The sequence below is a fragment of the Balaenoptera borealis genome (assembly GCF_965194805.1).
Source record: "Balaenoptera borealis genome assembly, chromosome: 3".
Classification (NCBI taxonomy): domain Eukaryota; kingdom Metazoa; phylum Chordata; class Mammalia; order Artiodactyla; family Balaenopteridae; genus Balaenoptera; species Balaenoptera borealis.
In genome coordinates, this window is record NC_138866.1 from 133,156,313 (window position 1) to 133,180,349 (window position 24,037).

The 24,037-nt window shown below is 35.8% G+C and overlaps 1 protein-coding gene across 1 annotated transcript in view; it reads left to right on the plus strand.

Moving 5' to 3' along the window:
* GABRG3 (gamma-aminobutyric acid type A receptor subunit gamma3) overlaps positions 1-22,582 on the plus strand; it is a 572,166-nt gene extending 549,584 nt beyond the window's left edge. The window contains exons 6-9 of the mRNA XM_082385169.1: positions 13,421-13,573; positions 16,149-16,345; positions 16,632-16,691; positions 19,507-22,582. Of these exons, the coding sequence (XP_082241295.1) occupies positions 13,421-13,573; positions 16,149-16,345; positions 16,632-16,691; positions 19,507-19,788 (692 nt within the window). The 3' untranslated portion in view covers positions 19,789-22,582. The remainder of the gene's footprint in view (positions 1-13,420; positions 13,574-16,148; positions 16,346-16,631; positions 16,692-19,506) is intronic.
* The last annotated feature ends 1,455 nt before the right edge of the window (positions 22,583-24,037 follow it).

The following is a 24,037-nucleotide window of genomic DNA, read 5'->3' on the forward strand; positions in this document are numbered from 1 at the left end:
TTAAATATATTTTTGTTTTATGGCTTTTGTTTGGTTGGTTTTTGGTAATTTCCACAATAGGAATCTATGGTCCACTATTTTGTAATTAGTTTTTTTCTGACAGGGCTTGGGAAGTAGATTGGTTTCAAGTCGGCCTTTCGGCTGATCTAGTTATTTGTTAATATGAATAATTTATTGCCTTTTAAAACTCCATAATATTTTGCACCATGCGACTACGTTAAGTGTAAATTTTAATAATTAGTGTAACTATCTTTAAAGAGCAGTCTGAATTCTTGATAGAATTCTAAATAGAGAACTACTGTTGCCCCTTGATATCCATGGGGATTCGTTCCAGGACCCCTAAAGATATCAAAACCCCGGTTGCTCAAGCTGATTACATAAAATGGCATAGTATTTACATTTAACTTACATCCTCCTGTATACTTTAAATCATCTCTAAATTACTTATAATACCTAATACAAAGTAAATGCTAAATACTTGTAAATAAAATATGAATGCCATGTAAATAGTTGACCCCTGAACAACACAGTTTAAACAGCACCAGGGCTCGAACACGTTTCCCCTGCATTGGCAGGAGGATTCCGAACCCCTGCCCAACCAGGGAAATTCTAGGACAGTTTTTTATGAATAGGAAATGTCTTCTTGAAATTCTTTATTATGAGTAGGAAATGTCTTTTTAAAATTTTTTAGTTATTTATGAATAGGAAATGTCTCCCTGAAATTCTTTTTCTCACTCATGGCAAAGCGAGTCATTGCATGAAGTCAATAGAATGTATTGGCATTGATAAAAGGATGTTCTCCATCTGGTACTCTTAGCTAGCTTTCTCCTATTTATGTATACATACACATATATCCCCATATCTCTCCTCTCTTGATCTCCCTCACTCCACCCTCCTTATCCCACTCCTCTAGGTAGTCACAATCACTGAGCTGGTTTCCCTGTGCTATGCTGTTGCTTACCCCTAGCTATTTTTCATTTGGTAGTGTATATATATCCATGCCAACTTCTCACTTTGTCTCAGCTTACCCTTCCCCCTCCCCGTATCCTCAAGTCCATTCTCTAGTAGGTCTTTGTCTTTATTCGCCTCTTGTCCCTAGGTTCTTCAGAACTTTTAAAATTCCATATATGTGTGTAAGCATATGGTATTTGTTTTTCTCTTTCTGACTTATTTCACTCTCTGTGACAGACTCTAACTCCATCCACCCCACTACAAATAACTCAATTTCGTTACTTTGTATGGGTGAGTAATATACCATTCTATATGTGTGCCAAATCTTCTTTATCCATTCATCGGTTGATGGGCACTTAGGTTTCTTCCATGTCCGGGCTATTGTATTAGAGTTGCAAAAAATATTTTGGTATATAATTCTTTTTGAATTATGGTTTTCTCAGGGTATATGCCCAGTAGAGGGACTGCTGAGTCGTATGGTAGTTCTATTGTTATTTCTTTAAGGAACCTCCATACTCTTCTCCATAGTGGCGGTACCAATTTTTATTCCCAGCAACCGTGCAGGAGGGTTCCCTTTTCTCCACACCCTCTCCAGCATTTATTGTCTGTAGATGTTTATATAATGGCCATTCCGAAAGGTGTAGGATGATATCTCATCGTAGTTTTGATTTGCATTTCTCTAATGATAAATGATATTGAGCATTCTATCATGGGTTTGTTGGCAATCTGTATATCTTCTTTGGAGAAATGTCTATTTAGGTCTTCTGCCCATATTTGGATTGGAATGTTTGTTTTTTTGATTTATTCTGAGGGTTTGTCTTTTCACCTTGTTTATGGTTTCCATTGCTGTGCAAAAGCTTTTAAGATTCATTACGTCCCATTTATTTTTGTTTTTATTTCCATTTCTCTAAGACGGGTGTCAAAAACGATCCGGCTGTGATTTATGTCATAGAGTGTTCTGCCTGTTTTCCTCGAAGACTTCGATAGTTTCTGGCCTTACATTTAGGTCTTTATTCCATTTTGAGTTTATTTTTGTGTATGGTGTTAGGGAGTGTTCTAATTTCACACTTTTACATGTACTTGTCCAGTTTTCCCAGCACCACTTATTGAAGAGGCTGTCTTTTCTCCATTGTATATTCTTGCTTCTTTTATCAAAGATAAGGTGACCATATGTGCGTGGGTTTATCTCTGGGCTTTCTTTCCTGTTCCATTGATTTATATTTCTGTTTTTGTGCCAGTACCATACCGTCTTGATTACTGTAACTTTGTACTGTAACTTTGTGTGAAATCAGTGAGCCTGATTCCTCCAGCTCCATTTGTCGTTCTCAAGATCGCTTTGGCTATTCGGGGACTTTTGTGTTTCCATACAAATTGTGAAATATTTTGTTCTAGTTCTGTGAAAAATGCCAGTGGTAGTTTGATACGGATTGCATTGAATCTGTAGATTGCTTTGGGTAGTAGAGTCATTTTCATAATGTTTATTCTTCCAATACAAGAACATGGAATATATCTCCATCTATTTGTATCATCTTTAATTTCTTTGATCAGTGTCATAATTTTCTTCATAAAGGTCTTTTGCCTCCTTAGGTAGGTATATTCGTAGATATTTTATTCTTTTTGTTGTAATGGTAAATGGGAGTATTTTTAAATTTCACTTTCAGATTTTTCATCATTAGTATATATGAATGCCAGAGATTTCTGTGCATTATTTTTGCATCTTGCTACTTTACCAAATTCATTGATTAGCTCTAGGAGTTTTCTGGTAGCATCTTTAGGATTCCCTATGTTTAGTATCATATCATCTGCAAATAGTGAGAGCTTTACTTCTTCTTTTCCGATTTGGATTCCTTTTATTTCTTTTTCTTTGTTTGCTGTGGCTAACGCTTCCAAAACTATGTTGAATAATAGTGGTGAAAGTGGGCAAACTTGTCTTGTTCCTGATATTAGTGGAAATGGTTTCAGTTTTTCACCATCGAAGACAATGTTGGCTGCGGGTTTGTCATATATGGCCTTTATTATGTTGAGGAAAGTTCCCTCTATGCCTACTTTCCGCAGGGCTTTTATCAAAAATGGGTGTTGAATTTTGTCGAAAGCTTTCTCTGCAACTATTGAGATGATCCTATGGTTTTTCCTCCTTCCCCTTGTTAGTATGGTGTATGACGCGTATATTGAAGAATTCTTGCATTCTTGCATATGATCCTTTTAATGTGCTGTTGGATTCTGTTTGCTAGTATTTTGTTGAGGAGTTTTGCATCTATGTTCATCAGTGATATTGGCTTGTCAGTTCCTTTCTTTGTGACATCTTTATCAGTTTTTGGTATCAGGGTGGTGGTGGCCATGTAGAATGAGTTTGGGGTGTGTCACCCTTTCTGCTGTATTTTGGAAGAGTTTGAGAAGGATAGGTATTTTCTATTTCTTCCTTGTTAAGTCTCAGTAGGTTGTGCATTTCTAAGAATTTGTCCATTTTTTCCACGTTGTCCTTTTTATTGACATATTTGCTTGTAGTAATCGCTCATGAGCCTTTGTATTTCTGCAATGTCAGTTGTTACTTCTCCTTATTGATTTCTAATTCTATTGATTTGTGTCCTCCCTTTTTATCTTGATGATATGGCTAAGGGTTTATCAATTTTGTTTATCTTCTCGAAGAACTAGCTTTTAGTTTTATTGAGCTTTGCTCTCGTTTCCTTCATTTCTTTCTGATCTGATTTGTATGATTTCTTTCCTTCTGCTAACTTTGGGGTTATTTTGTTCTTCTTTCTCTAATAGCTTTAGGTGTAAAGTTAGAATGTTTATTTTAGACGTTTCTTGTTTCTTAATTAGGATTGTATTGCTAAAAACTTCCCTTTAGAACTGCTTTTGCAGCATCCCATAAGTTTTGAGTCGTCTAATTTTCATTCTCATTTGTTTCTAGGTATTTTTTTATTTCCTTTTAGATTTTTTCCTCAGTGTTCTCTTGGTTATTAAGTATTGTATTGTTTAGCTTCCATGCATTTGTATTTTTTACAGATTTTTCCCTGTAATTTATATTTAGTGTCATAGCGTTGTGGTCGGAAAAGATACTTGATACGATTTCAGTTTTCTTAAATTTACCAAGGCTTGATTTGTGACTGAAGATATGATCTCTCCTGGAGAATGTTGCATGAGCACTAGAAAGGAATGTGTTCTGTTGTTTTTTATGGAAAGTCCTATAATTATCTATTAATTCCACCTTGTTTAATGTATCTTAAAGCTTGTGTTTCCTTATTAATTTTCATTTTTACTGATTTGTCCATTCGTGATATTGGGGTGTTGATGTCCCCTATTATGATTTGTTACTGTTGATTTCCCCTTTTATGGCTGTTAGTATTTGCCTTATTTATTAAGGTGCTCCTATGTTACATACATATATATTTACCATTTTTATATCTTCTTCTTGGATTGATCCCTTGATCATTATGTAATGGTCTTCTTATTTCTTGTAAAAGTCTTTGTTTTAAAACCTATTTTGTGTGAGAATTTCTTCTCCAGGTGCCTTTTGATTTCCATTTGCATGGAGTATCTTTTCCATCGCCTTTTTTTTTTTTTTCATCCCCTCTCTTTCATTCTTTAGTATCCCTAGGTCTGAAGTGGGTCCTTTGTTCACAGCATACATATGGGTCTTGTATTTGTATCCATTCAGCCAGTCTATGTCTTTTGGTTGGAGCATTTAATCCATTTACTTTTAAGGTAATTATCGATATGTATGTTCCTATTCCCATTTTCTTAATTGTTTGGGTTTCTTATAGTATTCTTTTCCTTCATTTGTGTTTCCTGCCTAGAGACGTTCCTTAGCATTTGTGGTAAAGCTCTTTTGGTGGTGCTGAATTCTCTTAGCTTTTGCTTTTCTGTAAAGTTTTTTCTCTGGCAAATCTGAATGAGATCCATGCTTGGTAGGGTAATCTTGTTTGTAGGTTTTTCGCTTCCATCACTTTAAATAAGTGCTGCCACTCCCTTCTGGCTTGCAATGTTTATGCTGAAAGATCAGCTGTTAATCTTATGGGGATTCCCTTGTGTGTTATTTGTTGTTTTTCCCTCTCTGCTTCTAATGTTTTTTTTTATTACTTTTGATAGTTTGATTAATATGTGTCTTGTGTTTCTCCTTGGATTTATCCTGTAACGGACTCTCTGTTCTTCCTGGATTTAAGTATTTCCTTTCCCATATTAAGGAAGTTTTCAGCTATAATCCCATTAAATATTTTCTCAGTCCCTTTCTTTTTCTTTTCTTCTTCTGGGACCCTTATAATTCGAATGTTGGTGCGTTTAATGTTGTCTCAGATGTCCCTGAGACTGTCCTCAATTCTTTTTATTCTTTTTTCTTTATTCTGCTCTGTTCTAGTTATTTCCACTGTTTTATCTTCCAGGTAAATTATCCGTTTTTCTGCCTCAGTTATTCTGCTATTGATCGCTTCTAGAGTATTTTAAATTTCATATATTGTGTTATTCATCACTTTTTTTGCATTTTGGTTCTACTATTTCTTTGTTAAACGTTTCTTGTATTTTCTCCATTCTATTTGTCGGATTTTGGATCATCTTTACTCTCATTATTCTGAATTTTTTTCAGGTAGACTGCCTATTTCCTCCTCATTTGTTACATCTTCTAGGTCTTTGCCTTTCTCCTTCATCTGCTGTGTGTTTCTCTGTTTTCTCATTTTGCTTAACTTACTGTGTTTGTGGTCTCCTTTTCGCAGGCTACAGGTTGGTTGTTCCCGTTGTTTTTGGTGTCTGTCCCAGTAGCTAAGTTTGGTTCCGTGGGTTGTGTAGTCTTCCTGTTGGAGAGAATAGTGACTGTGTTCTGCTTCTTCGTTCTGATTTTGGTTGCTACTACCTGCTTATCTGTGAATGTCAAGCCCACACCCAGCAACACAGAGCCTTGGCCAGTAGTATTAGGCCAGGCCCCGATATCACTGTTGCTTCCCTTTCTAAGAGACACCATTATTCTAACACATCCTTTCATTAATATCCTTTGTGATTTTTTTTTTACATTGTTAGATCCTATAAATTTCAAAGTACTTCCTTGAATGGTATCTTCCAAATTTGTTTTGCATTAGTTTGATATAGGAGTGGATTCCATGGTTTCCAGGCTTCCTGATGTAATATTCCCTTACTCTTTGAGTTCTTAATTTGAGCCAACAATTCATGACAGAAAGTTCTTTCTTTCATGAACGATCCAAGAGTGCTGTATTCACTGATTTCTTTCACGTGATTTAAGAATAGTCTCTTTATTCTTTCATTGTATCTTGGCTGAGTCACAATTTCTTTCCTTCAGAACTTTGTACACATTGTTCTATTTTCTTTTATCACTGACTGTTGTTTAGAGAAATTTGAGGCCAATACTTTCCCCTTGAAAACATATGCCAAATCTGAAAGACGGAAGCTTTACAATGTTCATGGTAATCACTGTGAATTTCTACATGGCTTGACTACTGACTAATATGATAAGCTACACTTTTCTGAGCTATGGCTGGGCTTAGTCTAGCTTTTGGTTATAATTTAGGAAAAAGATATCCGCCCATTAGGACTTTCTTATCAAATAAACCTGGTTGGTAAAAGTGGTACACAATGCTTTCACCATCCCAAGGTAACTAACTCATATTGCTCCAGTTATACTTTTTCATATTTACAGTTGCACATTATCACAGTTCTTAGAATTTTCAGGATTTAATTTTATAAAAAGATGTAAGATGACTCCAGAATATTTAAAACCCAGATTTGATGAAATGGTTGCTAATCACTAGTTGATTTCAGGCAGAAAATTACCCAGGAGTCTCAGGAAAAAGATATAGTCCACAGAGGAGATTGGCTTCTGAATGCCCATTTTTTCCCATTAAAATCCTCCATTACTGAAACAATAGTTATAAATCTAGAGTCAAATTCCTGGCTGTAAACAACCCAGTCATTAATGAGAGTTACAGTCAGATAGAAAAATATTCAACTCTATTATGATTCAAAAACCAATTCCCTTTGATATATAGCTATTGTTTTAATGGAAATGTTTATTTTCCATATAAGAAGTAATAAGGCTTTGGAAAATATTTGATAAACTATGAGCATAAACATTAATTTAGCTTGTAACTCTTATTTAAGAAATTAAATACAAACTATGAATCTCTGTCATTCCTAAAAACACCAAAGATGCACATAGTATCTACAACGTTAGCATGCTTTAAACACAGCTGACGTGCTGACAGCCTTCTTCTGCTAGCATTTGTTCTGAGGGTTTTACGTTTATTAATTTGTTTAATCTTCTCAACAACCAGAAGATATATCTATATATCTACATCTATATGGATACTTATTGATAAATGTCAGTATTATTCTTGTTTCAGATGAGGAAGATAGGCACAAAAAGATGAACCACCCGAGGTGAAATACAGATAGTACAGTTTCTACAGCTGTGCCCTTAAATATTGTGCTATTCTGCTTCTTTACAAAATAAGAGTTCTGATAATGGATGAGAAATATGCCAGCAATTCTGATAAGCACAGAGAATAAAACTATTGTATTTGAGTCTACAAAGCATATCAGAAAATTGGCAGGTGTTGAGACTATGACCAGAAGAGTGAGCCCACTGAAATTCCTACCTGTGTAATATCTTCCTTTACCTAGTAATCCATTTGGTTTAGCCTAAAGCGGAAAGTGGATATTTATTCATTTATTGGCTGGCCTGCCTAGTTATCATGTGCTACATCTAGGACCAGGAAGCATAGAAAGTCCTAAACAGGATCACCCAAAGACCACACCATTGTAATGAAAATGGCGAAAATGAAATCTAGGGAAAATGAAAAGAAATAAAGGAAAAGGAACAAGTTATGTAAAAGGGAACTCCCATAAGTGTATTAGCTTACTTTTAAGCAGAAACTCTGCACCAAAAAGGGAGTTGCCTGATATATTTTAAGTGATTAAAGGGAAAACTTACAACTAACAATACTCCACTCAGTAATGCTTTCATTCAGATTTGATGCGGATATTGAAAATATTACAGAGAACAAGAAGCTACTTGTTCAGAACCACCAAATCAGCTTTATAAGAAATGTTAATGGGCCTTCTAGAAGGGAAAAAAAATCACGACTAGAAATATGAAAAATCTCATTGGTAAAGGCAAATATAAAGGTAGTAATTCCTCTGTATCCGCCCTAAGTACCTAACGGATACACAAAAGAAAAATGTGTAAAATATAATGTAAAAAAACAGTAACTGGGGGAGAGAATAAATATCAGGGTTCTTGCATTTCATTCACATTAAGGTTTCAAGAACTTAAAATAATCATGCATATATGATTAGGACCATATATAGACCATAAGGTCCCTCTAGCCCTTCATTTACAGTTATATTAACTAACTTTTCACAGAATTAGTATACACCATATTTCCCAAAACTTGCTTGTTCTAAAAAAATGTCCATGACTTTATAATTAAACATTGCCTAAGGACATGAAGTAAAATCTGATCTAATTAAAAATCACATTTCTGTGGTAAAATATGTAATAGAGACATTTTATTTTTGTGATATAAATACTGGATGGTAAGGATATGGATATGAACACAAGTATTTATTTAAATAGAAATATGTTTGTGATTTTCCTTTTAAAAATGACATAGTGTGAGAGATTAAAAATATTTTTACTATATAGTCCTCTTTGGAATCAATGGAATGCAAAAAACAAAAAAAAGAAAAAATCATCAAAAGAAAGATGTAATGTGAAATCTGCTGGTACCACTAAGAAAAGAAGCTATAGTGAAATAGTTATGAAATTAAAAGAAAACGTGGAAAGCATATCTACAATTCTTTTCTAAGAATTTCCAGAGTTTTGCAAAAATTGACCCTTCCAGAAACTTCTGACTTGGCCCAATGCTGTTTGGGTGAGGGGGTAGCAATCTAGAGGAGAACCACTGAATAAGGTCTACACTGAGAGTGAGAGAGGAGGTGACGCTGAAGAATGCATCATAGAGACAGATACAGTTCCATGGGACAGACAATTGCCATGTAAGTAAAAATATAGATCATCCATGCTGTTACTAATCATGGAAAAGAAAACTCTAAATCATTGGCCCTAGCCCTATGTCTTACAAAGATCTTTTTAAAGTCCCCACTAATATCCTGCTCAGTGAAAAATCAGGCAATGCACAATGGTGAAAAGATTGATTGCTCATTCAATAAGAATTCATTGAGAGCCTACACAGTCTCAGAAAGCAAAGAAAAGGGGCAGTGTTTGTTCTCATGGAACTTGCACTCTAGGTGCCAAGGCAAATAGATGGTAAACAAATAAACAAATCTCATACACTTGATAGTGATAAAAGCTAGAGAAAGAAATAAAACAAGAAGAAAATGGATTTCTATAGTTTGTGGCAAACCGTTCTTATTTTATACAGGCTAATAGGGATCTAATATTATTTGGGCAAAATCTGAAGGTAGTGAGAAGGTAAGCAATACAGAGATCTGTGAGAAGAATGATTTGGGAACTGGAAATGCAAGACTAGAGGGACAAAATTGGAGTGTTTAAAAATAGCATGAGGGTCAGTGTGGCAGGAGTTGGGGGGTCAGTAATAGAGACGGAGCTCCAACTATGGAGGACTTTGTTATCTAATCCAAGATCTTAGTCTAAATCTGGATGAGATGGGAAGTTACTCGTTGGAACTTGGCCAAGGTTCAGTATGCTCCCTATTGTAAAAGAATTGCGTTGGCTGCTGGAAGGAGTCTGCAGAGTGGCAAATTGGGCAGCTATTATAATAATCAGGTGGGATAGTCATATGCATTTGTTGGTAAGGTGTGGTTGGAAACTGAATATATATTAATGATTTTCTTAGTGGCTTGAATATATAGTGTGATGTGAAGAGAAGGATCAAGGGTGACTCAAGTTTTAAATCTGAGAGTTGACCGTTGCTGATCTGGATCTACTATGGACAGAGCCCCTTGTTCCAGAGTAGGACACAAGGGAAGAAGGAGTCATGGTTTTAAATGCCACTTAGACATTTGTGTGACCATATTGAGTTGATATTAGGATAAGATATCAGTGGTTCCAGAAAATGGCCAAGTCTGTGTGAAACATTGATAATATTTAAACCTCTGAAATTAGATGACATCCTCTGGAAAATAAAATAGAAGACAAATCCCAGGGCTGAGCCATGAGCTTGCTTATATATGGAGGTTGTGCAGGTATGTGTACATTTGCAGAAGGGGACGCACATAGAAGGAACATCTCTTTTTCATCGAGTCCTAGAACTAATAGCAAATGTAGCTACGAATGTATCTGGCCTGAGAAACTTTCCATGCACATGTTTTCAGAAGCAAAGGAAGAGGTTTTGCCTCCTATGAAGACGTTTTACCTCAGGCTTACATAACCATGTTAAATATGTATAGAAAAATATGATGATATGAATGAAAATCCCGTGGCCTCTTCCTTCCAATTTGGAATGAGTGGCACGTTGGCTTTGTGTTGGTCTTCTTGTAGGGGACAGTGAAGTTGGAAATCACAATTCCTTCTTCCCCCTCTTCTCCAAGTCGAAGCTGGAAAATAGGAAACCTGGGTTCTCTGGAACAACTCTCTGTGGTGTGTCCCAGAACCTCACCAAGAGCCAAGACTTCCCTTTTGATGTAATAGTTAAGAATCCTCCTGAAAATGCAGGAGACACGGGTTTGAGCCATGGTCAAGGAAGATTCCACATGCTGTGGAGCAACCAAGCCTGTGGTCCACAACTACTGAGCCTGTGTTCTAGAGAGTGATCCACAATTACTTAGCCTGCATTGCCACAACTACTGAAACCCGCACACCTAGTTGCAGTGCTCCACAACAAGAGAAGACACCACAATGAGAAGTCCGTGCACTGCAATGAAATGTAGCAACCGCTCGCTGCAACTAGAGAAAGCATGCGTGAAGCAATTAAGACCCAACACAGCCAAAAATGAAAGAAGAAAGAAAAAGAAAGAAAGAAAAAGAAAGAAAAAAAGAAAGAGAAAGGAAGAGAAGAAAAAAGAAGAAAGAGAAAGAAGAGAAAGAAAGGAAGAAAGAGAAAGAAAGAAGAAAGAAGAAGTTATTTTTTAAAAAAAGTATCTGGTTCCAAAAATTTAGCCCTGACAAGTCCCTTCTCAGTTTCACACCTGACAGTGGGACTTTCAGGCAGACCTCTGAGTTAGACAAAGACTTCCAAACCCAAGATTTGGGGTCCCTGTTCAATTCAGGTTGGGGCAAAGTGAAGGTATTTGCTAAAATGAATTATGTGCTACTCGGGAGTTGTCCTTTTGTTTATCTTACTGAGGAAATGGCAATGGTGGTTGAAGAAATGATTCAACTCTTTGTATATTCCACTTGGGTTGTGTTCAAAAGTGTTAGAGTGATTTATTAGGTTTTGCTTTTTGTCTACTGTTTGTTTTCTGTAAATTAATAAACATTTATATATCATATATAATTCAATAATATTTCCCAAGGAAATAATGTAACTTGACTTTCATATTACTTAGAAAAATATTTTTGTGGGTTTTTTTTAAATCACTTCAGGTTAATCATTCTGATTCCTTTATACTGGAATGCTAATTCACTAAAAAATTTAAATGTTTCTTGGGAAATGATCTCAAAATTGGTGTTCTATCAGCCATCTTGAATGTTGCTATAACAGAACAACACATCCCTCAATAAATATTCTAATTTATTGAGAGGAATAAATTTATACGGGCTTAATATGGTCTCCCTGTCAATATTTTTTAGTAAAAATGGGACTTTCAGTATGATCTCTTCATTAAACAAATACCAGTTGATTGCTTACCAAGTAACAAGACATATATTCTATAACCCAACTAATTTACTGTTTTTAAGGCAAGATTGTTTTTATCAGTAATTATAGAAATAACTTTATTGCAGTTGTTAGGAGCAGGTAGGGAGTGCTTCCTGGTGGACTAAATGATTTCTAAGCTGTGTTTCAAAGTTGACTTAGAACTATCTGGATGCACGTGATAGGAAAAGAGAAGCATCCTAGGCAGTAAGGAAGGGATGCAGCAACAATTGGGGAAGGATCTTGGCAAATCTGAAGACCTGGGGATTCCAGGAGTGCAAAGAAAATGGGCGCAAGCGGCATTTCATGCAGAATGGTGTAGACTGTTGGGGAAGGAGAAATTCCCCCCTCTACCTCTCTTGAGTACTTGTGGCTGGACTAACAGCAAAAATGACACGTGACAAGGTTTGTTTATACAGGCTTCTTTGTGATTAGGAAGTCTTACCCCTTTCACATGAGAGATTTTTTCCTGCTTTCAGAGACAGAGAGGAGGGTCAGAGTGTCCCTCTTGTGTTGGCATTTCTTAACTTTAATTCGAAATAATCAATATGCCATTGAGACACATTTTTGTGTGGCCTACCCTGGGTCCCAAATAGACCATAATAAAGTTTTGAAAATTTACAGGGGTAGCAAGATGCTGTGTTCTAGAAATATCCTTTTGTAGGCAGGACATATAATGGTCTGGAGTGGAGAAGGTTGTTAGAAGAGAAGCTGGGGGCTATGATAGTACCTGGGCTAAGAAGAAGAGCACTTGATGCAGGAAGAAGAAGAAAAAAAGGAGTCAGAGATGGTTTCTGGGTTCTCAACTTGAATACGTGAAAGGAGGACCTAAATTAAAAGAAGGTATCGGTGTGACAGAAATGATGATAGTTCACTATGATCATCATGAATTTCAGTTGCCGGAAGGTTGAATCCAGCGGGCTGAAGGACGGAAGTCAAGTTGGAGGAGGGGGGAAGACACAATTTCAGCAGGTCACTTAGAAAAGATATGAATATAGACGACGTTGGAATAAAATGTATGATGTATTAAACATGCACCCTTTCTCAATCCCTCATGGAAACTTATGAAATTTCTAATAACATTTCTATTGATCCCAACCTTTTCATATTGTGGCTTTGCTTCAGTAAGACTAGAGAGGAATGTCATAAATGGATTTCTTCTGTATTTCTGTGTTGGCACAGCCCAAGTACCTAGTCATGAAAGCATAAGATAAATATAAAAATATTAAACATAAAGATTCATAAGCTTCAATTCATACTACAAAAATAAAAATATAAATTTGTTACAGGAGTTTAGATTTGAAAGTTTATGTATAACTCTGTTACTATTGAAAAAGCAAAATGACAGTGGATTTACTTGAGGGTTGAGATTTTTCTTCCCCTTGGTTTTAAGCATGCAACATACAGCTGAATATTGGATAATGATCTGTTGAATAAATGTGCATATCTATCACCTCTAATTAATATGTATCTTTTGCGCCTTTTACAGTAAAACGCCTCACACGACCATGGATATATTAAAAATTAAGTTTAAGAACACCAGAATTTTGACTCTTTCCCGTTTGACGAATGTTGTACTTGAATAAATTTATCCGTTATTCATTTAACGAAATAAGCTATAATAATTATTTCTTTGAATTATTTTAACACACAATAGTTGTGTTAATTTTGACAATACTTTATTACAGGTGATTATGTTGTCATGACTATATATTTTGAATTGAGTAGAAGAATGGGATACTTCACTATTCAAACGTACATTCCTTGTATACTGACTGTGGTTTTATCCTGGGTATCATTTTGGATCAAAAAAGATGCTACACCAGCAAGAACAGCATTAGGTGAGTTCCAAAACACCTTTGCTACCATATTGTTTAATTTTAACTTAGAAGTATTCATTAAAACACTTTCAATAAAAGGCCTAGCTCAAATGTAACTGATCTACTTTGAAGGCTACTTGATTCATGCTAGCTTTTAGGTAGACAAGTTAGACTGTTCTCCTGTCTCCTATATTACATTGAACATTTTCTGTTGGTTTTTAAAAATCTTTGTTTAACAACAAAGTACTTTTTGAAAAAAATTAGCCTTTAGTATCCTCTGCCAATATTAGTTTTGCATGCTGATCAGAAAATACATGATAGAATTGGTAAATCAGCTGGCAAAAGCATAGCACAAATTTAGTAACTATTCTTGAGGTTATGACCTTACAATTACAAATTCGGGTGTCATACTGAGAATGACTTTAATGATTAGCTCACAACTTGAGACTATGAATGTCCTTTCAAAGTGTCGCCATTGTGGCATTAAGAGGACAAAGATACAGCAGAATGGCTGTGCCTACTTTAGATAAAGCTTAAATCATCCTATGACAAGATCAAAGAGAACCACCAGTAAATCAAATATAAGAAAGCATTCAACGTTCTTTTTAAAAAGATAACTGTCAATGCTCTCTATAATGTATCATTTACAATATTGTGTATACAGTAAAAAAATTACTAGACTTTCTAAGAATTAGGTAAATGTGACTCGATCAAAGAAAAAAGTCACCATCAAAATGCAACTCTGATGTTGAATCAGCAGACATGGGCTTTAAAGTCTCTATGATTACAATGTTCAAGGATTTAAAATAAAATAATGAATTACCAGATGACCAGATGGATAAGAGCCGATGTAATAGATTAAAAAAGAAATTCTAGAATAAAATGTATAGTAGTTGAATTGGAAAAAAATCACTAGATGAGCTTAAGAGCAGATTGAAAATGGCAGGGGAAAAATGGTCATGGATAACTGAAGACCATCATATAAAATTTATCTAATAGAAGAAGAGAGGGATTACAAAGATTCAAAAGAATGAACAGAGCCTCAGTGATCTTTGGGACAATATGAAGATGTATAACACAACTGCAACTGGTGTTCCAAAATGAAAAAATGAGATTTAAGAAGTTTTGAAGAAATTAGGGAAAAGTACCCAAATTTAGTGAAAAATACCTATCTACAGATTCTGTAAACATGACATGGTCATCACTTTTTTAAAAAAGTTAAATTGGAGATATATTACAAAATCTTCTTTCATAAAAAAACTTGTCAATAGTGTAGACTTTTCAAATTTACAATGCATTTTTACAAAAAGTATCACAAATTGCTCACCTACAAAAAGGAGAGCCTGGCATTCTATTTTCACTGAACCGATCAAAGAAACTGATACAAACGAGGTAACTTCATATGACCAAATGTTGAGAAGGCACGGAGCAAGGCGTTGATTTCTAGTTCATTATCCTGTCCACCTGGTCAAGCTGTTTATGCTGTGCTGTTTGACTCATTCTACAACTGGCCCTTGCTGATTGCCAAGCCAGGGAGGCACTAAACTGGAGCTGGGATGCAAACTGCAAAGGTGGTACCTAATATATGTGCATCTGTCACTTATACCTGATCCCTGATTAGTATTGCTGGGCAGGTATTTTATAGTACTTCCTGCCTGTGTGACAGCACTAGCATGTTCTAATTTCCTGCGGGCTCATCTAGGGGAGAGATAGCCTTAAATTTTTAACATGATAATCATCCAGTCATTTCACTCTTTATTTTAGTAGACTCCATTCCCTTTTCTTGTATTTCTTTCTAAACTATCCGTCACATGTATGACTCCTAATTTTTTCCCCACAGTCTTTGATTAAATTTTTAGTGTTGGCCGACATATATGAAATAGATTAAATCGAGTGTGATTAGTTAACTGATTAATCAACGAATCAATAAACTTATGCAAAGCACTTATTGAAATGCCTAGAGTGCTAGGCACAATGTTAGGTAATAGGCAAGCAAGATGAGCAAGATACAGTCTTTCTCTTAAAGATCACACAGTCTGTTCAGGGAGACAGACTGCAAAGACATATGCAATTCTCTGTGAAAAGCAAAAAAGTGAGGTACATAGAAGGTACAGGAATAATGAAGCTGTACATCTTATCACATCTGCCTGGGGTACTACAAAGCCGTTTGCCTCAGAAAAAGTGGTATACAGCTGAGTCTTCAAGAAAAAGAGTTTACAAATTGCATAGAGAAGGAGAAGTAAGACAGAAAATGGTTTACCTGGGCAGAAGAAAAGTGTGAGATGGGAAATTGATGGAAAGTATAGGTGACTGCAAACTGTATTTTCATTAAAAATATATTTAAGAGGCAAAATGTCAAACAGTAGGAGAATAACTGAATAAACTGAAAGATAGCAAATTAATTCAGATATTTTTACGTTACTGTGAAGACTGTAATAATTTTATGGAAATATTGCTTACAAAATTAAACAATTACATTTAAATATATTCTCTTTATGCAATGTCAAGAAGTAATCACATAAAAATAAAACACTGTGTTGGAATGGAGGGATTCTGTGAGGTCCCTTTCACAACTTGGTATGTGTCTCCTGTGCAGGCATAACCACAGTGCTGACCATGACCACACTCAGCACCATAGCCAGGAAGTCCTTGCCTCGTGTTTCCTATGTGACAGCCATGGACCTCTTCGTGACCGTTTGCTTCTTATTTGTCTTTGCTGCTTTGATGGAGTATGCTACCCTCAACTACTATTCAAGTTGTAGAAAACCAGCTACCACTAAGAAAAAGACATCGGTGAGATCCAGTAGCAACGATGTTCTGGGAGGGTAGTGGGAGGATAATTTGAGGTAAATGATTCTTATTCATAATATCTTATACAACATGATATAGTTTAAGAAGTCTTTTTAAAAAACAACACGGGTATTCCGAAGATATGAATGTGACATTCAAGCACTCTTCAGCTTCACCTACCAGTGGCATGGACTGATGTAATCATACCTTAAAGATTACTCTTTACCAGTGATTTCTGATGCAGATTTCCATAGTAGTTTTCTAAATTCTTTTTCCGATTTCCTTGTAGTTACTATATCCAGATTCCTCAAGATGGATTCAAGAACGCATAAACCTACAAGTCCCCTCCGTACGTATAGTATTGCAAGTGCAAATATTTCTGAGAACTCTGAATAAACTACAATTGAAAAATACTATTGTTTACATATGCACCTGTTGGAGGCCAATGAATAATGCATGTACTCCCTTCCAAAAGTTATTTAATTCTTTAAAATATGTCCAATTCAGAACATTTGGAAAATAAAAGGAAAAGAAGCACTCCTTCTACCCACCCCTGGGTAAAAATGTATAGCGTATATATTTCTGTAACAGAAAATTAATTATGGGGCTTCCCTGGTGGTGCAGTGGTTGAGAATCTGCCTGCCAATGCAGGGGACACGGGTTCGAGCCCTGGTCTGGGAGGATCCCACATGCCGCGGAGCGACTGGGCCCGTGAGCCACAAGTACTGAGCCTGCGCGTCTGGAGCTTGTGCTCCGCAACAAGAGAGGCCGTGACAGTGAGAGGCCCGCGCACCGTGATGAAGAGTGGCCCCCACTCGCCACAACTAGAGAAAGCCCTCGCACAGAAACGAAGACCCAACACAGCCAAAAATATAAATAAATAAATAATTTTTTAAAAAAAGAAAATTAATTATGAATACATTTCTGGGTCAAAATATTAATTTATAGGATCATTTTAATAATTGCATCATATGTTCATGATTGATGCACAATCTTGGCAGGACACGGGGCTAATCCACACCTTTTCACTTTCAAACATATTTTTATCATTACAGTTCTGTACATACTTGTAATTATTTACTTAGTATAAATTCCTAGAAACAGAAGGGCTAGACCAAAGATTGCATAGGTTTTGCCAAAATGCATTCCACCAGTTCATATTTCAACTCATTTATCCTCACAACTCCCATTCTACTGAAAGGACGCCGAGACGTTGAAAACCCAAGGCCTGTTAAATATTGATTAAGACCACGATTTTTTTTTAAAAAAATTGTTATATTTAATTATTAATGTGCTTGAATTTTGAGTGTATGAAATGTAAGAATTTATTGAAAAATGGAAAAATATGTCTTTAAATTATTAAAGTGAGCTATCGCTTTTATCATATAACAATTTTTACATATAACTGTATTCTTTTACACATGTGAACTCACAAATTGAATGAATAATATATGCCCACCCGTACACCACAGGTTGTTTTCTAACTGCTGATCAGCACCTTATGTTCAGTGCATTTCAACCAATTTTCATCAGGAACTGTAGTTATACATCCTCTTCAAGTGTGTATCATTGTAGTTCTGACAGAAGATGAGGCCATTTTTACACAGTGAACTTATAGTTTCGGCCAGCAAATGCTGCCAAATAACAACGCACTGAAAGGTAATGCGAACGGGTGGGAGTGGGTGATGCTGAATAACAGACACAAATCAGAACGAATAGCCTGAGGCTGGAGAGCACATTATATCTTCCGCCACTCTCAGCCTTCACATAGTGCTGGGAGTGGAGAAAGAAATATTGACATCATTGGTGTAGAAATGATACTGACGAAAGGAATAGCTACGAAGCTAGAAGAATTTATTTTTCTTAAGCGGAAAGTGAAATGACTCTGAAGTACATAGGAAAACAATTCACATAGGTAAAGAGCTCCAGGCCATGTGCAAAGACACAGAGAGAACGTCAACAGAAGTTCAGAAGAAAGAGGAAGGGGGAGTTGGATGATAATGTCTTCAACTCTATTCTGAAAGATCCACATGTTAGAGTTCAGTGGCCACTATCTCCAAAAAGGAAACGCAGAGATGAGCAGCCTCTCGGCTTTGAAGGTCAGCAGCTGACTCTACCGATGACCATACATTGCTTAGAGACAAGTTGTCCAAACAACTCTGTGCCTCGGTTTCCCAACCCATAATCTGCAAGGCTAGTCCACTTTGAGAGTGCAGTAGTACATGCGGCCAGGAAGCACAGCGGATCTGAGGAAGTCACATTGATGCAATATACAAAGAGGTGAAACAGGAGTGAGTTGGGAAAGAACCAGGCTGGGCAGAAGATGACTTTGGAGACTCGTTAATTAAAATATCTCTTTTATTTTCCTCTAAGAATTTTATAGTGTCAAGCCTTATATTTATGTCTATAATCGATTTTGAGTTTATTTTTGTGTATGTTGTTAAGAAGTGCTCTAATTTCATTCTTTTACTTGTAGCTGTCTAGTTTTCTCAGCACCACTTAAGAGGCTGTCTTTTCTCCATTGTATATTCTTGCCTCCTTTATCAAAGATAAGGTGACCACGTGGGCATGAGTTCATCTTTGAGATTTCTATACTGTTCCATTGATCTGGTTTTGTTTTTGTGCCAGTACCATATTGTCTGGCTATCTAGAGAGGACAAGCAATGTCTGGTATCCACACATTGAAAACTCATTTTTCACCTGAATTGCATGGAACAGAGATATTCTCTCATCATCCCTATACACTTTAAAAAAAAAACTGTTTAATAAATAGAAAAAGAAAGAACTTTTTACCACTCCACACTTTATTATATGTATTTTTTAATATTTGAGGAATTATATATATATGTGTGTATATATACCCAAATCAGAAGAGTAGTAGGCAGAACAGTGACTTGAAATGGCAAATACACATTTGAAAATACGCTTATTCTCCCTTATCATTAACTCAAGAAATACAAGAATTGCAAATTGCACTGTACTTTTTCTCTCATTAGATTGGCAAAGATTTGAACTCTTCAGAGCAGGAATGGGGGTGGGCATAGGGCAGGGCACTGTCCTCTTTATTTAGTGAACAGACATAAACTGTACTTATTGCTTGATTCACCTCGGGCTGTTCTTGATTCATCTCATGATGATTTTTGGTTTGTTCTTGTTGCCAGCAGAACTATTCTCTCCTTGATATGAGTCCACCACCACCGGCAATGGTTACCCTAAACAATTCCATATACTGGCAGGAATTTGAAGATACCTGTGTCTATGAGTGTCTGGATGGCAAAGACTGTCAGAGCTTCTTCTGCTGCTATGAAGAATGCAAATCAGGATCTTGGAGAAAAGGGCGTATTCACATAGACATCTTGGAACTGGACTCATATTCTCGGGTCTTTTTCCCTACATCGTTCCTGCTCTTCAACTTGGTCTATTGGGTGGGATACCTGTATCTCTAAGTATTCCTCCTGGTGATAAGTGAAGAGTGTTAGGTTTCCTTCTAAAATTTGGCCCTACCCAGACCAATAGTTATCAATTGGAGTAACAAGGAAAGATACTACTCAGTTTATCTGAAATTATGTAATACCTTTGAGCAACGTAGGAGTATGTGGCAAATATTTCTATTATGTATTTCAGACTCCCACACACATGAGAGCACACAAACAGGTTAATTCAGTTTTAAAGTGATAGTCTTGCTAATCTTTACTGAATCTGTAACGTGGTGATATATTTTTTGGATATTGGAAGCAGATGCCAATTTCCTTGTGAAGAAATCTGTGAAACCTACAAGTAAATATCTGAGAAGCTCTATTAAGGCCCCGACCCTTTCTGTATCTTTTACTTGCAACGCTTGGCAGCACCAGTGTCCAGCTATGCGAAGTCACTGCTGGCCAAGATACACTCTACTGATCTCAGCGCCCAGGCAGTCTGAGTTCAAGTGTGAACTGCAGTGAGTTACCACCCAGTTTCCTCTCTCTGTGGCCTCTTTGCTCTGGTGCCACCTTCACTGGTTTGCATTCTTTTATCTAATAACCTCACCCTAAGGCTTGGGAATGGTGTATATGCATCATCCACAAGTTTTCAGTAGAGGAAAAAAATTCTAATTTTCAAAATTCTCATGTGGTTAAAGTCAAAGATGTTTATTATCTTTAAACACCAGTAGTTCAACATTTTATCTTGAATTCTGTTTTACTAAACCAAGGTGAACCCCAGAGTATATGCTATTACGGGTTCAATCATTATCTTGCAAAGATGGGTATACAGCATTCACAAGCCGTTGTTTTGAAATTGTTTTCTAGAGTGTGAAAGAAATATAGATAGAATTTTTACAAAACTTTCTTAGTGAATATTAACTTTCAAGTCAAATCAACTTTAGATGCAAAAAACATGGGTAATGGCTATCATCAATGGTATATTTTGAAGAAAAAATTATATTTTATACTTTGAAATATGGATATGTAGCAAGTTTCCAAAGAAAGAAAAACCTTGAAATTATTACTCTTTTGATATTTTTATAACACAAAACCAACTTGCTTCTTGATGTTAGTTTTTTGTTATAACAGGATGCTATTATGTACTTCACATTACTCTTCAGAAGCTTTCCACCGTTGATAGGAAAAGAAAAAGTCCTACCGGTAAGTTAACAGGTAAACATCTGTTAGCATTATTAAAATTTTCGCACTAATTGTGTTTTTCATCTTTCTCACCCGGAAATTGTATTTGTTTTATTGGAAATCACATTTTATTTTATGTATTTGGATATATTACTCTTAGTATCAAGTGAATGCAGATATACTGATCTTTATCACGCAGTTTTCAAGGATATATATATATAATGTGAGATAATGAGTTTCTTCCCGTCAACTTCCTTCCTGTCATTTGAGTTTTTAGTTGCTACATAGGCCACAAGCCAATTGGCTTTTATTTAGAGAATCCAATTTAAAACATAAAATAACAATGAGTATTTGTAGAGAAACACTTTGAACCTATTGGTCTAAATGAAATTTCTCCTCAATTGGAGAATTTCACCTGCTAGCAGTCTCACTCCGTCCCTAATACTTCAACCTCATACTCACCCACAGGGAGGGTCTCTGGAGGTGTTCCACTCAAGGAGGACAGCCCAAGGCTGTTCTTCAAACACAGTTCCCAATTTATAACTTCTAACAATTATGAAAACTTTCAATCTAGTGTTTATATACATATATACGTATGACATTTCATCTTCAATTTCTTTCTGTAAAAAAAAAAAGTGAATGACTTAGGATAAGCATAATTGGATGTAAATGTACATGGAAATGTTTACCATTAGACTGGAGAACCTGATTACATTAGAAATATTCAGGAAAGTGTATGTAAATAAGAGGGAAAGTACCAGATTTTGAACACACTGTAAATGTAAAATTCACAATTTTCTATTGAAGCCCACTTCTCATTGCCCAAAACTGAGGAAGTGTGTAATCTGTACATGTTTTTCTCAAATTTGCCTGTAGGAGACCTTCAGGTTCACACAGTTTAGCAATACCACTGCATTGAATAATAACATCCGAAGAGCCAAAAAAATAAGAGTTCGGGCTAAATGACAGAACCCTTCTTATATTCCTTGGTGATTTATGTTTTACTACAAAAAAAGTTTTCTATTACTATGGGGAGAAAACATGTATATGTTGAGAAAATAAGGAAACACCTCAGCCAGTCATAGTTCTGGAAATATAAAACTATGGGTTTTAATAAAATGTCTGATAATCTTTGAAGACTAGACATTAGGGCATTTCCACTCCTTTTACAATATCTTGTGATTGCGTTAGCAATTCCAGGATATATGCCTGACATAGTTCTATTCAGGTCGAAACGGAGAATGTTTCCTACTTTTTTTCAAAATATCCTCTAGTTAAATGATGCTTTGTTTTTTAATGTCAATAAAACATCTTATTACTCTGCTCACATAAGCACAAAATATTTTTATATCAGTGCTAAGAAAGTAGCTGAACACCCACTAAATCTTCAATGTTCTGAGTTAACCAAGTTGGTTTTTAAAATTGTATTATACAGGAACATGAACAAGAAAATAATTAGGAAGACAAAAGACAGAAGCATACACACTCACAGAAATAAAGCCACACTATATGAATGTACCATTCAGGTAATGGGACAGGAAAGACCCTCAATACACAGAACTGCACTTCAGTCACTTCGATGGGATCAGACCACCCTATCACTTAACAGTAACAGTCAACCCGTCCACCAATCAGCTAACTTGCCCCATTCATTGAGTCCGTGCCCTGGGTAGAGAAGGCTGGCCCGCGAAGCTTACAGAGACTTTAAAAAAAAGAAAAGAGAAAAAGCTTCAGTTTGAAGCCACTGCCAATGTAATTAAAAGATAAATATTGAAAGAAAATATATAATTTTGCTGACTACATTTTAAAGTTGACAGCAGAATATGATAGGATTTTAGAAGAAATATATGCTACATCAGCATTATCATCATAATCATCACCACCACCACAACCAACACCATCAACATCATCATCTATGTCCTTTTTCATGTTCCATGCTAGTCTTAACTATTCATTCAACAGAAAGATTTAATGTCTTTTCTAAACAATAACCAAATTATAACTTAAAAATGGAAAAGTTTGATTTCACCCTAAATATAAAATATGCAGATCATAGTTCAAATTTTTGCTCGCCTATAACATTTCCTGAGAGTCTCTTTGTCCTAGAAGCACTGTCTACACTGCCTCAATCAGAATTTAAAATTTTTCCTCAAGAATATATTCCACTTAATTGTTTTTTGGTTGCTTTTGGGCTTTTTTGTTTTGTTTTTTGTTGCTGCTTTTACTGCATTTGCCTTTTTAATTGTTCTCATGAAGTTAAATTTAAATTGCCTGAGAGCTCTTTTCCCTAGAAAAAATGCTCCTGTGTACACCTCAGATTTTGTTAGCCCAAGAGTAATATCAATATGCTTCTTATTACACAGTTTAGGTCCAACCTTTCTGATATATGTCTTGGGATTTTTACTTTTGGATAGAATTAGACACAGGTAAAATATATTGATGAAATTTTCAGGGTTTATTATACTTTGGCTGTTTAGAATAACTCTTAAAACATTTAAAAGGATACTTTCATTCTTGATCTTCAAAATGACTAATTTTGTACTAGTGAACAATGTTTACACATATATGTATGTGCAACTACATGATATGTTTTTCTTTACAAGCAACTCCTGGATTAAATGAAATATTCATTCTTCACAAATGCATTCTCTCTGGAAGATTCTAAGACAGCAACAATTTTAGGGATTGGCCCTGGTTGTTTTGTGAAGAGTAAGAGGCCACCTTGTGTTTAAATGCAGTGATGTGTGTATTTGTGTCCCCATTACAGTGATAAAACTGGAACAACTTCTTAGCATGTGTATCACTTTAATTGTATGACCCCAAATATAGTTGAAACAAAGAGGAGCACAGTTTCCTAATAATAGCATATTAGCTTCTTAACCATTTTAAGGAAAAAAGAGAGACAGAGGAACTGACAACAGATTTTTTGGAAGAGTGGGACCACATTTTTCTTTAAAAAGAAAATCAAGTTTAATGCCTGATCAAAAGTTGTTTTGGAGTCCAAACAAATCTGCCTCCTACTGAGAGGATCAGATCATCACTTTTTCACTAGGGTGCACCTGAGTGATTCTTTGGTCATTTGTGCATTGTGGTC